This window comes from Furipterus horrens, unplaced genomic scaffold (assembly GCF_987537825.1).
Source record: "Furipterus horrens unplaced genomic scaffold, mFurHor1.1.pri manual_scaffold_11, whole genome shotgun sequence".
NCBI classification, from domain to species: Eukaryota; Metazoa; Chordata; class Mammalia; order Chiroptera; family Furipteridae; genus Furipterus; species Furipterus horrens.
Genome location: NW_028327181.1, coordinates 20,522,117 through 20,538,178, shown reverse-complemented (window position 1 = coordinate 20,538,178; position 16,062 = coordinate 20,522,117). Strand labels below are relative to the sequence as shown.

Here is a 16,062-nt window from a genome sequence, read left to right as displayed (position 1 = left end):
AGGTGGGATGGAGGCTGGTGCTTTGGATTCAAGAGGGAATGAGCAACTAGAAGAGGTTGATTTTTTTTCTCTCTGAAACTGGGAAAGGGGGGGGGTCAAGGGTGGGAGAAGGGGTCCAGTGGCTATTAGATACTTGTGTTTAGCTGGCATGCAGCGCTCTCGTGCCAGCGGGACCTCGGAAGAGGTTGGCTGTCCAGAGGTGAGCGGAGGTGAGAGAATGAGTGCCGCAGCCTTGAAAGCACTGGTGTAAGTCACCTGTATTCCGGTGAGAGCACTTGGGTAAACTGCTGTGGTGGAGCCTGTAAGGGCTCAGTGACAGGGAAGGGGTATGGGGCACCTGAAGCAACGCTGCTTTGCAGAAAGAGCAAGTTTGAGCTCCAGAGAGAGAGCTGAGTGCTTGCAGCAGACCCCTTGTTATGCATAAACTATGGCTGGTTTTAGAAGCTCAAGACCAAGCCAACCAGACATGTTATTGAGCTTGAGAGAACAATGGCCGTGTGGCTGTGAACTAAGAGAGGTGTAATGCTAGACAAAGCCTGGGGCACCCAGTGTAGTGCAGACAGGAATCTGCACCAGCCAGGACGCGACCTTAGTCTGCTGGACTGGGCTGCATCACTGTGGTAGACGGCAACAGCATTAAGTGGTAAGAATCTACCATCTCTCCACTTATTTGCGTCTTTTGGTGTAAGACAGGAACCTGATGTTTCTTGAATATTTGAGGATGCGGAGGCCTCAAAGAAAAAACTTTATAAAAATTAGGCACTAGGGCTTGAATGCTCACTGAAAAAAGTTTGTGAGTTTGTGAAGGTCTTACCATTGATACACTAAAGAAACATGAGAAGTTTTAGCTGAAGAGTATACTCATATATGATGTTATGATAGCTTTCTTTTTTTTTTTCAAATATATTAGTCTTATTCTGTCATTCTGGAGAGTAAGACAATAAAAAACTGTTAGCTGCATAAACGTAAGAACAGATATTCACTGCTAAACCCCAGCACATGAATTCTGCTCAATGCATTTTTCAGTACATAATTAAATGCAGGCATGACAAATGAAAACTTACAAGGAGGCAGATTTTTGACTCAGCTCATCTTATAAGTCAAGTGATTCTAAAATTGAATGGACTGCCCTTGAAAGGCAGTGACATTCTCTGTCACTGTGAGTGGGATGGGAGCTAACAGACCATTTTGCAGGTATGTGATGGAATTCGGTCGTTAGATAATGGTTAGACCACATAACCCCTGGGGTCTCTGAAAACTCAGGGACTCCAGGTCTGCAACTCTAAATCCAAGGATCCCTACACAGACTCAGGGGAGGTATAAATAAGAGTTGTGATCTCAGAGGCATTTTCGAGAAGCATGTGTTCAATGGCATGTTTATTAAACAAATGCTCGTGACAGATTTTCACAACAGCAACAAATGTGATTTCACTACATCGAATCTCCCTTACTGAGAAAAGAAAACAACAATCACAACAAAGTTGATGGGTCGGAATTCTCTTTTCATGGGTTATTGGGGGCAAAAAACAGTCTCCTCAGTTGTTTTCCTGTGCTTCCTCTCCTGAAAAATCATCGCTTTTCACTTTCTCCCTCTCCTCTCTAAGTGTCCCCGGAAGACTGCTTGGATTTTGACAGCAGCGTTTTCTTCCTTTTCTTTATCCTCAGAAAATTCCTTGGTGGAAAGGAGAAAAAGAGGGTTCATAAACACCCCAGACAGTATTTTGATGCCATAAAAAGAGTGCATAAATTTAATCAATTTAGGGATGTAACAATCAAGATCCGTGGCTTCCTGAGAGAATTTTATATAATGTCACATTGTCTATGTAGCAAATGGTAAATGCCAGAATAGCAGGCACTTTGTTTTGTCATTCTTTAATATGCCCCTGCAATAAATCATCACTGCCAACTTTTTCCCGCTAAACTAGCTCCTTTTTCTCAGCCCTGGCCAGGTAGCTCAGTGGGTTAGTAGAGCATTATCCTGGTGTGCTGAGGTGGCATGTTTGATCCCCGGTCAGAGCACATCCAAGAATCAGCCACTGGATGCATGGCTAGGTGAAACAACAGGTCAATGTTTCTCTCTCAAGTCAGTGAATAGAAATTAAAAAACAAAATAGCTCGTATTTAACAGTTTTCTGAGCAATAACATTGGGGGGTGGGGTGGAGAATAAGTAAGAATCCTTGAAACATGTAAAAATGTTGAGAAGAATAGCAGATATGCTATTTCAAAATAATCATGATTATATAAGATGAATTAAAGTGTTAAAATTTCTTAATTTCTTATAACTAGCTAACCAAAAGCACACATTTGAAGTGGAGAGCCAGACTTACGCCTGCTTAGTCCAATAATGTCACTTTTAACATGACTGATTTAAGTGTTGTATCTAGCTTCCTTTCTTGTTCTTTAAATTTAGGTATAATTTACAGAGAGTGAAATGTACAGATATTAAGTGTAAAATTCAATAGGTATATAGCTTTTACTATTTCATTCTTTTCTCTATTTTTTATTGTTTTTCTATTACAGTTGTCCCACTTTTTCCCCCATTGCTTCTCCCACCCCGCCTACCCCTTCTCCCACAGTCAATCCTCACCCCACTGTCCATGGCTTTTACTATTTTAAATTATAAAAGTGATACATACTCATTTAAAAACTGAAATATCACAGATAGTGAAAGTTTTCCCCTTTCCCAAATCCTGCTCCTAAGAGGTGACTATTATTATGGGTTGAGTGTATATATTCTTTCAAAATTTGTAAATAGACAAAGTATTCATATGGGTACATAGACAGATATGCCTTTTTATTTTAAGAATGAGATCATGCTATTCACAATGTTCTGTTACTACTTTTTCCATGTAACAGCATATCTTGGTTCTCCTCATCTATCTTATTATTCAGTATTTAACTCTGCCCATTCTTTTTATTTTTTTCATGACACTTTTGTATTACATTGTATTGATGGGCTTTGATTTATTTACTCAGCATCCTATTGACAGACGTATGGGTTGTTTCCCTCCCTTTGCCCCCTATTACAATAATGAGGCAAAGTTGGCTCTTAACTTGTAAACACAAACAAAATGTATAAAATCCTCTGAGATGATGCTCCAATATGGGCAAAAAATTATTCTGAAGTTGGAAATCAATGGGACCTCACTTACATCCATGAAAACCTGTGTAAGGGCACCAATTAAAGATGTAAGGGAACAATGCTCCTGATACTTCTTCTTCCCTGATCTCCTACTGTACCTGACGCCAATGTTATGTTGACTGAGTGGTACCGATACAATTCTGGAATAATTTATAAAGGTTATAGGTAAAAGTTATGCCCCACTGGGTAGGAAGTAGGGGATATCCATTTTGGGTGTTGATTATTGGGTAACCCACTAAGACCTGAAATGGAACTCAGAAGTTTGGCCTTCAATATTGTGAAGAGTATGTTATTCTTTCTCACTAGGCTTGGTCCACTTGAATCTGCACTATGAAAAACATAGTGTGATGCTGGTAAATGCTTAAAAACTGGCCCTCCAGAAAAAAGTCCTGCTTTATAGTATTTGTCATGGTCTTAACATTACTTCTATGGCTGATTTCAAACTACCCAAGTGACATTACTGAGCACAGGGCTGTGTAGAGATGTACACAATCCTCTCTTGAAAGCCTCTAGTGCACAGAACATAGAGTTCGTATAGGTATCTACCCAGGTCTTTGCTGCTTAGATGCAGGCTGCCAGGCAGGAATCAGTTTTGTAGAGGGCAATGTGTGCCAGGTGAGTGAGACACATGGTGTGAAGCCATCTCGCTGGGTTCTGTGAAATTGCCGGTGAGTTTCCTTGTATCTCTGAACCTTCGTCACTGTGTGGTGGTAACAGCGTTAATTTGTGAAAAGTTCCCAATTGCAAAGTGAATCTGAAGGATTAAGAATGGACCTGGTGAGTTCTGACTGTTCTTCCCCCTTGAGATTTTTCCACTTGTTGACAATCTTGGGAAATAAGATTTTATTTTTAAGGGGAAAAGAGTTTTCCTTTATAAGTAGCGTGGCCAAAAATAATCCACCAGTTAGTTTATTACTGATATTAGTTATCTAGAAAGCAAAATAATAATTTTAACAACATGGACAACAAACTAGAATCATATTTAGAGTATACTTCTAAGTTGAGTGCTATTCTTTCTAGGAATCCAGTAGCACGTGGAAAATATAACTTACCAACATTGTGATGGGTGTCTCCTCTTTTTCAGATGTCTGAGACTTTTCTTTCTCAGGTGGTTCTTGCTCCTGGAGAGAAGGGAGAGGACCAAATAGGCAATGTTTCCAAAATAGTAAAGTCTTAGATCAAACTGCTTAAAGGTAATTAAATATTACTTTAAGTTATTGAGAAGAAGTGGGAATTAAATAATACTGATATTTTTAAACAAGAAAAATGGGTGAAAAAAGAAGAAATAAATGAAAAGTCTCAAGGGAATGTACATAAACAAATATTAAAGACGAAGGAACAGGCAAACAAAATGTCAGCTTTTTTGCTTTTGGAATGTATGTAACATGGTTTTATATTAAAAACAAATCAGTCTTATACTAAAAATAGGTAAGATGCTGTAATGAATCCTGAACAAAGTATAAAGAAGAGGTGTGAATACCTTCTAAAACAGAAACAAAATAAATGTAATTGGTTTATAGTGTGAAATCAAGCTGACTTTTTAATGAAGTCTGTAGATTGAAAATTAAACCAAAAAAGTAAATTTTGTTGTGGGGAGTGATTTAAATAGAAAAGGAGAAACCAGCTCTACTTATTTTGACATGGTTATTGAAATCTTCCTCCAAAATAGAGATATTGCTAATTCACAACTTATGGGAAGAGTTTCCTTAATCCATGAAACAGAAAGGACATATAAGCTAATCAGTCTTCAGAATTCAAAAGAGAAATTTTCACCATTTTTCCTTTGATTTCAACAAATGCGTGAACACAGGGAATCCAGTTAAATGGAAATAAACAGAACACCCCCTTATCTGGCAGGTACAAATGCATGGAAATTCACTTTTGTACTCATGGAATAAGTGACAGATATTTCCCCAGGAAATTCCCCATATCTACTGTGGATACTATCAAAAACTGAACTGTGTTGATTCCTTTTAATTTGAATACCTGCAGGTGCTTTGTGGCTAATGCTTTATCACAGTTGTCTAGAGTACTGCTTTCTCAAGACTTTAGTGTACCTACATTTTACTTTGGGGATCTTGTTAAAAGTCAGCTTCTGATTTGTAGACCTGGGGTGGGGCCTGATGCTGGCATTTCTCAACCAGTATTCCTTATCTGAACCACAAAACAGAATATTTTGACTATTTTCTCAATTCTCCAAAGGATGATACATAACTTAACTTAGGCTGCATGCTTGTGGGGGGCAGTCCCTCCCGTTGCTCTGAATGCTGGCTAAATCATTGTACTTACTTCTGTAGACAGCAGGCAGGGGAACAATCTAGGGGTATCTTAAACCAGCTGCTAAGGTAGGGGTGCACACAGTGGACTAAAAAAAGGGAGAGACCCAAGTGGGAAGACCACCATGACCAGCACCAGATACAAAGGAGAGACATTGATTCCTTCCATGCAATGGGTGCCTTTTGCTTAGGGCTTAATTATTAATATTTTGAGGAATGCTATTAGAGAAGATAGATTCAGTCTCTGAACAGATTAGCTTTATAAAGAAAACTCTACCATTACCATCTTTAATTCTACTCAGTCTTCTGTAAAATGTCAATGGTAACAAAATAACAAAGTGAGTAGTGTTTTATGAAATATCACTCATTAATTTAGCAAATATTTATTATCTGCTAACACTAAGCACTGTAATGCCCAATAAAATTTGAAGAATAATTATTCTATAACTTTCCATTACACTCTTCCTGTTCATCTTCTTAAATTTAAACTATGTATTTGTATGCAATTCAGATACTTTTGAAAAGAATTTCTCATCAGAAAGACATGAAAATTAATTAAGTTTAATAAGATATTTATGACACCTCTCACAATTTTCATGATTCTTGGGAGATCCCAATAATCCGTTTTGGAGACCTGGAGAAGAAATACCCAAATCCATGAGTTTCACAGGGCCGTACCTTGAACGCATGGTTGTTATAGAAACGGTCGTCCACCTTAGCCCCCCATTCTGCTGGATCAAAGTTGGTTTCTAAATAATAAAAATATTATAATTTTAGACTTATTTTGAGTTCATTAAAGTAAACCTAGAATAATACAAACCAAGCTTTTTTCCAAATCACAGGTTCATTACTGCTAGTTGAAAATCTTATTGCTGTTGTACATAGCCTAGCGCTGCAGATCTAACAGTGATCATTAAATATACATTGCTGAATTAAACATCAGATGAGCCATTGGGTATATTTAGAAAGGCAGTAAAAAACCTAAGTGCTGCCTTCACAAAATTTATAACAAAATGGGGGAGAGAGAATAAATGCCAATACTTAAATATAAGTATAGAAACTTATAAGCATAAATTAGTAAACACAGGAAAATGTATAAAAATAAATGCGACATAGTAAGGAAGTTTGGAAAAGTGAAGGATGGGAACGTTTCTTAAAATTGAGGCATATTATACAGTCACTTGAAATAGACAGAAATAAGTATTTAAACAAAATTTTTCTTTAATTTCTAATTATGAAGAATTTCAAACTTAGAAAGTAGAGAATAATAGAATAAATTCCCATGTGCACATTACTCAGATTCAACAATTACAAACTTATAATTTATCTTCCTTTATCTGAAACTTCACTCACTCTTCTGCTTTCTTCTGATTTTCAAGCCAATCCAAGGCATCATATTACTTTATCTACAAATATTTATTTCAGTATGCATCTCTAAGATATAAAGCCACAATATCATTATCATACCTAAAAATACAATAATTCCTTCATATCAGCTACCCAAATTTCCCTCATTGTCTAATAATATTTTAATTTATTTATTTTAATTGTTAGTCTGTTCAAATCAGGACCCAAACAATGGACATACACAGCCTTTTATTATATCTTTTAAATTTCTTTTCAATGAAAGGTCCCTACCTCGCACCTCATATTTTCTCCTATTTGTTGATAAAACTTGGTCATTTTTCTTTGGAGTTTTCCATAGTTTTGGTACTTTTTATTTCACTTCCATGATGATTTTTAACAAGTTCCTCTGCATCTGAATTTCCTGTAGACTGCTAGTTAGATCTACAGTTCAGTCTGATTCAGGTTTGGTTGTTTTTGGCAAAAATATAGGCAATGCAGTGTAATTGTCAGGAGATATATATAATACCTGGTTGTCTCGCTTTACATTTTCTATGGGTCCATTGATGATGAGATGATTGGTTAGATCTTATAACATTTATGATTTCAAATTCAAGATATACTCAAAGAAATCTAGCTTCTATTTTGTCCCCTCCACTCTATTCCTTCTGCCCCAAGAGGTAAATATTATTTTTAAAATTATTCTTCCATTAAAAATATAAATGAACAGTTTTGTATTCATAGCAACACCCCTTCATTAGACAATTAGCAGCATACTAAACATACATTTTCCACTTTACTTTTTGAAGGTCACTCTATAACATCACAGAGATCTTCCTCATTGTTTTTTTAACACTGTGTATTATTCCATTGTGTGGATGCACTCCAGTTTAGTCAATAAATCCCTATTATGGATATTTGGGTTGCTTCCTCAAATAACAATGCAATGAAAAGTGAAGAAGTGGAATTTCTGGGTCAAAGGTTAAATATGTATATAATTTTGGTAGATATTGCCATTTTCCCCTCTTTGGGGTTGTATCATTTTATACTTCCTCCAGCAATACATATGAGTGCTTACTTCCCTCTAGCTCTGCCCAGAATAAATTGGCAAGTCTTTTTTGGCTTTTTGCCAATCTGATGAGGGGTTGGTGGGGGTGGGTAGTGGTACCTCAGTGTAGTTTTGATATGGGCTTTTATTATTCTGGGTTAGTTTGAGTGTACTTTAATAGGTTAAGGGGCATTTGCACTTATTTTTGTGATTTTGGCTCACATCACTTGCCTTTTTTTTTTTTTTCTTTTTTTTTTTTAGATAGCATTATTGGTTTCTTCACTGTTTTTATAAGCTCTTTATTTACTAGGTTAATTACCCAGTTGTGATATTAATTGCAAATATTTTTTCTCAGTTTGTCATGTGTAGTTTTATTTCCCTTACGTCAAATTTTGTCATGTAATATTGTCAATTTTATACTTTTCCCTGATTGCTCTTGGATTTTTAAAGTAATTATAGCAACTTAGCTAGCATTTTTCCCCCTTATATTACAGAGAAACTTATCCATATTTTCTTGTAATGTTTGTATGGTTTCATTTTTTTAAAATATTTAAATCTGATCAATTTAAAACTAGTCCTGGTGTATCATGTAAGGAATAGATCAAATTTTATATTTTTCCATCTTTATTATAGCATTTAGTAAAAGGCCCACCTTTCCCCTAGTGATTTTGAGATACCACTGATTTCATTTACCAACATGTGTCCTGCCACAAAAATCAAACTTAAAACTTAAGGCCAGTAATTACCTGTCAGGACTGCTGGTAAGGAGATTCTTGTGTTGTGTGAGAGACTGGCCCAGAGGATTTGATTCTTCCCTTTTGGAGAGACTGAACACTAATACCTGTATCAGGTGAATAACTCACCTTTGTTTTACAGGAGTGAAAATGGGTATGATGCTCAAAATTTCTTCAAATAGTTTTACCCATTTTTTATTAGAGAGCTAGTATTTTGAGACCATTACTCTGAATCACCAATAGCTTTAATTACCATGATCCAGTAACAATGACTCAAATGTTTTGGTAATGACGTTCCTGAGGTCTAAAATTAAACAAATGAATAAAGACGTTTTACTCATGAATTTGTAAAACAAAGGTGTAATAACGAAGCTAAGTTAATGTTCTTTACAATTCATGTCTTACCGTAAAGGGTTTCTCTTCACAGCTTTTTAGTGGCACTTAAGTTTCAGATTGTGCAACAAATAGTCACAGTGACTGAATATGGAAAAGACCAGTGACATTCAGGAAATTCACAGAGACACTGAGCTCTGCAAGGGTAGAGCAAAGAAGACAATGGGGTGGAGAGCTATGCAGGGTGTATGCGAGTTGGTTCAGTTCAGGCCTTGTGTAGGTCTTCTCCCTCTAAAATGATTTAAAATGGAATGTTTATTTATTTGTGACCACTTCTAGGCACCTTTACCACTCTGTTGAAAAATACTGTAAATCAAAAGTAGTGATGGGGGGGTAGGTAGAGGTGGGCAAAGAGGGAGATGGGGATGGAAAGAGACTTTGCTTGGGGCGATGGGCGCACAATGCAGTGTGCAGATGATGTTTTATTGAGTTGTACACTTGAAACCTGTATGGTTTTGTGAACCAATGTCATGCTAGTAAATTCAACAAAAATAAATACATACATACACTGAGATTTTCACACCCCCTCCAAAAAAAGTAATGATAAAAGCTTATATTAAAATGGTTGCTATAGTTGTAAGTTTTTTAGTAGAAAATTTATAGCTGTAATAATTCCCATTTTTGATCATTAGATTGGGTCTAGATAGCCATAAACCTTCAAGGCTGGAAATGTGAAAATTTTATTTATGGAAGTGAAGAAACTGCTTTGGCGCTCAACTAAAGAGTCACTGTTAGCCTGAATCTTAGTCTCTGGGCAGGATGGGACCTTGAAGTATAGACGAAGAACATAAATTGCCTTCTTAAGCTGGAAGTTCACTTGTCAAAGCAGTTTTTCTCTGTGCCTTTATTGTAGAACAGTTCCATATCCCTCGGTGAATACCAATTTATTTAATCTAAGGAGCATAGACTTATTTTTTACAACACTTACCACACTTTCAAGAAAAACGAGCAACAGTGTAAAGAAAACCACAAGCTCGCCTCCCACTAAGAAGAGACAGTCAGTCAGCTGCCTTGGCTGCATGGGCACAGCCTGCTGGGGAACGGAGAGCTGTCCTGGATGATCCCTTCCGCCCACCGTGGCCATGAGAAACACCACCAAGGAGGTCTGGGTAACAAACAGGTAATCTTCAATAATGTGAAGTAATGTGGTTTAAGAGAACCCGCCAAAAAGGCACACGCTGTCTCGAATAGCAAGAACTGTTACTCGAGCCTACCTGCCTGGTAAAGTCTACCTGTGGAATGGTCTTAAGCAAGTTTCACCATAACCAAGTGCTTAGTCTCTTATTTACTTATTTATGTTAAAAAAAAAAATGCCTAAGTTAAAAAAATGCTTACTCTCTCTTTTCTCTAGAAGATTCTCAAAATAGGCTGCTGCAAAAGATGGTATATTGTCCGGCTGCTCCCTCAGAATCACACGTGTCAGCCCTTCAAGAAGATTCCCAAATCCTTGTGGAATTCGGTAGTGGGTGTTGGAGAATGGAATCGACATCTCCTTGGAGGACACTGCCTACTGTACCTAGAGATTTATTAAAGAGCACTGTCTTAAGTTTGTCTGGTTTTACTGATACAATCACAACTATGGCAACAAAGGATTTCTGAGTACCACATTCCCTGGACTTAAAACATTTTCCCCCCAATACAACCCCAAGTCCGTCCATTGGTTCTGAAGAGTTTCGAATTCTCCATTATTAATTAGAATAGTACAAATACAGGTCTATTTAGTAGGTCGGGTCATTCTTTCAATTGCAAAAATCACAGATTTTTCACTGTAACACTGGTACTTTTTCTTCCTACCCCAACGTTTTTCTGTATTTAAGAGGCAAAGGCTATTTTTGCTATCTCACAGGAATTTAGAGAATGGTAGTCAAAACTTCACCATAAGTTGCCAAGAAGACCTTGTTTAGGGTCTAAAATGTTAAAAAGGACATTTTTAAAGTCAGAACTGGTCCTGGTTCTAAAAATTACTCTAATTTGTTAAGTTTCACACTTTGAAAGCACGATTTACAATGCCTTGAAACACCTATGTATTCTGGAAGGGGCAGCAGGGGCGGTAGGACAGCGAGGGGCAGTCCTAATTTTGCAATTCCAGCCTCCAAAATCTCGGGATTTTTTATTTTTCTGGTTTTGTCTTGACCAGATCTTGTCTTCCTAGGCTACGGGGTGTGCAAAGCACCCTCGGGGCCCCGGCCTGTGTGGGTCAACTCCGAATAAGGGGACTAGACGGTCTCCTCAGGTCTAATCTGTGGAGGTTATTCTTTTCCCTTTTTCGAGGGAACAGGAAACAAGGCATTAAATCCTTCCCGGGTAGTGGAAAGGACTGGTGAGACCCTGAGCGGATCTGAGGAGCCTAGGGCGGTGGGAGGGGGCGGGACGTCGAGGAACTGGGACTTCATAACGGGCTGCCAGGGCTCCCCATCTGCCCCAGGGTTCCCTGAATGTGTCGGGGACCCTGAGAGAATTACGAGGGGCGAAGGAAAGAGATGAGGTCTCGGTTTCGGACAGAAAGTGGGGGTCAACCGCCTCACCTCTTCGTTCTCCCAGAGCTGGTGCCGGTGGTTCTAGCTGTTTTTTCTTGTTGCTGAGGAACCGTTTATTGACTCAACTACGGCGGCCGAGAAGGGGACAAGCACGGCCCTGCGGGCGGCCGCAGACCGCTTCGCGGACGGCCCGGCCCGGAAGGGTGGGGTCAGGCCGGCCCCGCCCAACGGCCCCGCCCCGGCCCGCTCAGGCCCCGCCCCGCCTGCACTCCTCGTCCTTGTCCGGAGGTTCGCGCCTAGAGGTCGGCGCGCAGAGGCGGGTCCTAGCCGACATGGTCGCGCCGGCGTTTGTGTTGGGGCTGTTGCTGCCCTTACTCCTGGGGGCCCGCACCAGCGCAGGTGAGGCGGCCCGGCTCGACACGACCCCGCCTTGTCAGCCTACACGGGGTCCGACATCCTGCGTGCTCGGACCCCTCCCAAGGTCGGGGAAGGGTTCTCCACCCCAGGCCTGAGGTGCTGGGTCTGTGGGGCTAGAGCCCCTGCTCTGCTCTTCCGCTTCCTCCCTTCGGCCCCCCGCCGTTAGAATGCAGTGCGTTGGGGGGCAGATGGAGAGTCGGGTTTATCTGAGTGGGTGCCCCCGCAGGGTCTCTGAATCACTGCTGCGGAGCTTGAAGAGGAGGGTCAAAGCCGGTTAGGTGATTATTTGGAAACAGGTGCCTGAATCATCCAAAACATTTCAGTGCTGCCCCCTCAGTGGAACCCTGGGGGAGGGCTTGCTTCAGGCAAGGAATTAAATCTTACTAGCTTAATTGGGCTAAACTACAGCCCCCTCACTGGCTCAGAATATTTAAGGCTCAACTTTGGTTTCCGGCGCAGCTTACAGATGCTGGTGATGGGACAATATGCGTGGCGTTGGGGAGGGGGTGACTCCCGGACTGTTGTCCGAGTCAGATCCTGTCACTTGACTACACAAGGCTGGACACGGGGTCACAGCTATGGAAAAACCAGAAACTCTGTCTGCTAATGCAAAGTTAAAGTGATAATACTGGACCTAGTCTTTCTTCGAACACTCAAATAGTGGACCACAAAGATCCCCGTTAGGAAATGAAAGTTGAGGTGGGTGGCCAGTTGGAGTGCAGAGAAGTGACTGCTCCTCTCCCTAAGCTCCCAGTAAGGACCCAGCTTCAGACAAACTGCAGCCCGTAGGGGTTTTCCTGGGTTTAACCGAAGTGTCCACTAATTCTCTCTTGCTCGCACGGAGGCCTTTGAGTCTAGCATATGAGGTGAGGAGAAGATAAAGAGAAAAATAGGGCCATTATTTTATTCATTTCCTCTGTTTTAACTTGGGTATCAGTATGTGGCAGGGACTGTGCTAAACACCCTGCAGATACTAAGTTTCTTTGGCCTCAGATCACCTAGGTAGCTTATGACACAGGACTAGAAACCAAGCTACTTGATTCCAGTGTTAGTGCTGCAGCTTCGATCAAGTAGCTTGGTTCCTAGTCCTGGCACATGAACTTCCTAGGTGATTTGAGGCCAAAGAAACTTAATATCTGCAGGGTGTTTAGCTCAGTCCCTGCCACAAGTAAGCGCATCAGTAGAATGTAAGCTCACTGCTGGCAAGGATTTTGTCTATTGTTTTTTTAAAGATTTTATTTATTTACTTTATATAGAGATAGGGGGAGGGAGGGAGAAAGGTAGAGAAACAGCAATGTATGAGAGATACATTGATCAGTTGCCTCGTGTGTGCCTCCAACTGGGGACCTGGCCTACAACCCAGGCATGTGCTCTGACTGGGAATCGAACCGGTGACCCTTCAGTTCTTCAGTTCACAGGCCAGGACTTAATCTGCTGAGCCACACCAGCCAGGGCTGTCTGTTTTTTTTTTTTTTTTTTTTTTTTTTTTTCTTTCAATGCTTAACATGGTGCCTGGCACATAGTAGGCATCGATAAATATTTGTTGAGTTAATTAATAAATATGCAAGCAATTTTTAAAATTACCTAATCTGCTTGGGTCTCAGTCTGTTGATCAGTAAATAACATGCTTTTACCACAGGGTGTGAAAGATCCTTTCTACCTCTCAAATTCTTTAAACTGAGCGCAGGGCCATGCACAAAGAGGTTCAGTAAATGGATGTTGGAGAAAACAGACTGATTTGGGAAGGTGTTTCCCACGGCCTCTGAGACAGTGGCTGCACACAACTAGAACCCTCCACCTGCGCCAGCTCCCGCGCCAGGGGCAGCTGGATGTCTTCTCTCCATCCCTCACCCCCACCCCGTTCAGGCTTTTCGTTTTCAGTTCTGTAAGCAGCACCTACCCAAGTCAAGGCCCTCCCACACCCGTGTTTTTCCCCTTCCCTCCGGCAGGCTGCCAAGGTGCTTATGCAATTCCCCCCGGTGTGATATTAATCTCTTAGAGCATTTTGCTCCAGGCAGCCATGTATCTCCAGCCCTGTGGGCCTTCTGGGTGAACTTTGTCACGTAGGCTTCACCATGGAACTAACTCCTAAGAGAGAGCTGAGAATGTTTAGGGACCAGGGCTGGTATTTGAAGTGCAGGACAAGTAGGCCAGGGAGCCTGTGTGGGAGGCCCCATTAGCTGTGTGCTCAGTAAAATGTAGCCTAAGGGACCATCATCATTTGTAGCTTCTAGAGGGGAAAATGTCAGCCTTGTTAGGTCTGGTTCTCTTTCCTGCCTATCATTTTTTTAAAAATCGTAATTACTTTAAATACTCTAGAGTTTTCTTTGTTTAGACAAAGATGTAACTTAAGTTTCCCTCCCCCCTTTTAAGTTTTGATGAGGAACACACAGATAATTTGGATAGATGCTGGTTATTAATAAAATACTTTGATATAGGCTGGATGTTAAAAATAGGAATGATCTTGTTAAAATGAGTTCTTATTCAGTCTTGTTAGTGACTTGAGAATAGAATTCAGTGTCGAGTGCTCTTCCTCTTGTTCTTTGTGCATAATGTAGCTTGTGAAATGGGTAAAATGGTGACAAAAGACCTTTGTTCAGACAGTTTGACCTTCTACCTTGCACTGACCTTATTTTTTGCATCTTGATTTATCTGAATTTACCTTAGAAGGAGGCAGACTTGTCGCAGATATTCAACCATGCTTATTTAGAATTTTCAGTGGGTAGCCAAAAAACCACAATAAGGGGAATTATTTGAGGGAAATTCACCCTGGAAGGATGGAAAGGGTGGAAATGATTAGAGAGGGCTGTGTTGGAGAGAGGCAGGTTTCTTAATTCCCAGCTACTCGGGAGTGGGAGTGGTAAAGGAAGGGAGGGGAAGGAAGTGCTTTATTTTTCTCATAAACACCATCTGTAGGGTGCACAAAAGGAGCATTTTAGTGATTTGGGAGGAGAGAGTGAAGCATTAGGGCCAAACCTGAGAGCAAAGGTAGATCGGGGGCTCTGAGGGGAAGAGGCCTGTGGTACATCGGTTGCCCTAGGCTCTGGAGTTTCCTTTATTGGTCTTTTACTGTGATGCATGTTGCTGGAAACTCTTCTTGTTATGTTGCTTACCTAATTAGGAGGAGTAAGATCTAGTTTTAGAAGATTAAAAGTACTGAGTATATTCAAATTCTCTTGTATAAAGACGGTATGTTCCTTGCTCTTTAACCAGATTCAGTGATGAATCTTCCTACTGATGTTCTTCTGTTTGCTGAATTTCTAGCTGCTAATTTTCGATTTGCTTCGTACATCCATAATTACATGGTGCTGCAGAAGGAGCCTGCAGGGGCAGTGATTTGGGGCTATGGCATACCTGGAGCCCCAGTGACAGTGACTCTCTATCAAGATCACGAAATTATCATGAGGAGAGTGATTCCTGTGAAAGGTAAGGCAGCCCCCATTCTGTTCAGCTTTTGTCTTCTTCTGCCATCTGCTGGATTATCTGAAAATGAAAGCTTACTCTTCAGCCCAGGTTATTCATCCATCTATGCATCCATCCATCCATCCATCCATTCATAAAAGTTGAGCATTTACTGTGTGCTAGGCACTGAGGATACCAAGAAAACTAAGGCTAAGTCAAACTGCTTGTTCTCAAGGAGCTCATAGAATAATGGGAAAAGACACCAAGTTATATTGTGTGATAACTGCTATGATAAAGGTGTATATGGGATGTCATAGGATACAGAAGAGAAGCATCCGGCTCAGATGGATGGCAAGGGAAGGTTTACACAAGGTGGCATTTGAACTGAATCATACATAAAGGAGAGGCAGTATGGAGGAGTGATTACAAACCTAGGCTCTGGAATTCACTGTCTGGGTTCAGGTCCTGATTCTCACTTAATGGCTGTATAACCTTGGATATGTTATTTAATATCTCTGTGTCACAACTTATTTATGTGTAAAGTGATATAATAATAATATTTGGGGTTATGTGGGTTTTAAATGAATTAACACATATAAAGTACTTAGAACGATGTCTGGCATACAGCAAGTACTAAATAAATGATAACTTGTTATTGTTATTTTATTATTTTAGTCAGTCATTCAAATATTTATTGAGTATGTGTTATGTGCCAGATACTGTTAGGTACTGGTGATATAGTAATGAGCAAAACAGAGTAGTTTCTCCCCTAATGAAGCTAATAGGTTAGGCAAGGAGACAGACAAATAATAAGCAATTACTGTTAAG

General features: G+C 40.2%; 2 protein-coding genes across 3 annotated transcripts in view; one reads left to right on the top strand and one right to left on the bottom strand.

Moving 5' to 3' along the window:
- Positions 1-1,481: 1,481 nt before the first annotated feature.
- SPA17 (sperm autoantigenic protein 17) lies at positions 1,482-11,603 on the bottom strand. The gene is given in 6 exon segments (XM_090257677.1): positions 1,482-1,603; positions 1,606-1,672; positions 4,196-4,264; positions 6,098-6,168; positions 10,274-10,454; positions 11,464-11,603. Coding segments are annotated over 5 exon segments (429 nt in total). The 5' UTR covers positions 10,428-10,454; positions 11,464-11,603; the 3' UTR covers positions 1,482-1,535.
- A 64-nt stretch (positions 11,604-11,667) lies between these two features.
- Positions 11,668-16,062, top strand: part of SIAE (sialic acid acetylesterase) — a 35,921-nt gene continuing 31,526 nt past the window's right edge. For both annotated transcript variants that reach the window (XM_090257673.1, XM_090257672.1), the window contains exons 1-2: positions 11,668-11,814; positions 15,097-15,258. In XM_090257673.1, the coding sequence (XP_090113799.1) occupies positions 11,748-11,814; positions 15,097-15,258 (229 nt within the window). In that variant the 5' untranslated portion in view covers positions 11,668-11,747. The remainder of the gene's footprint in view (positions 11,815-15,096; positions 15,259-16,062) is intronic.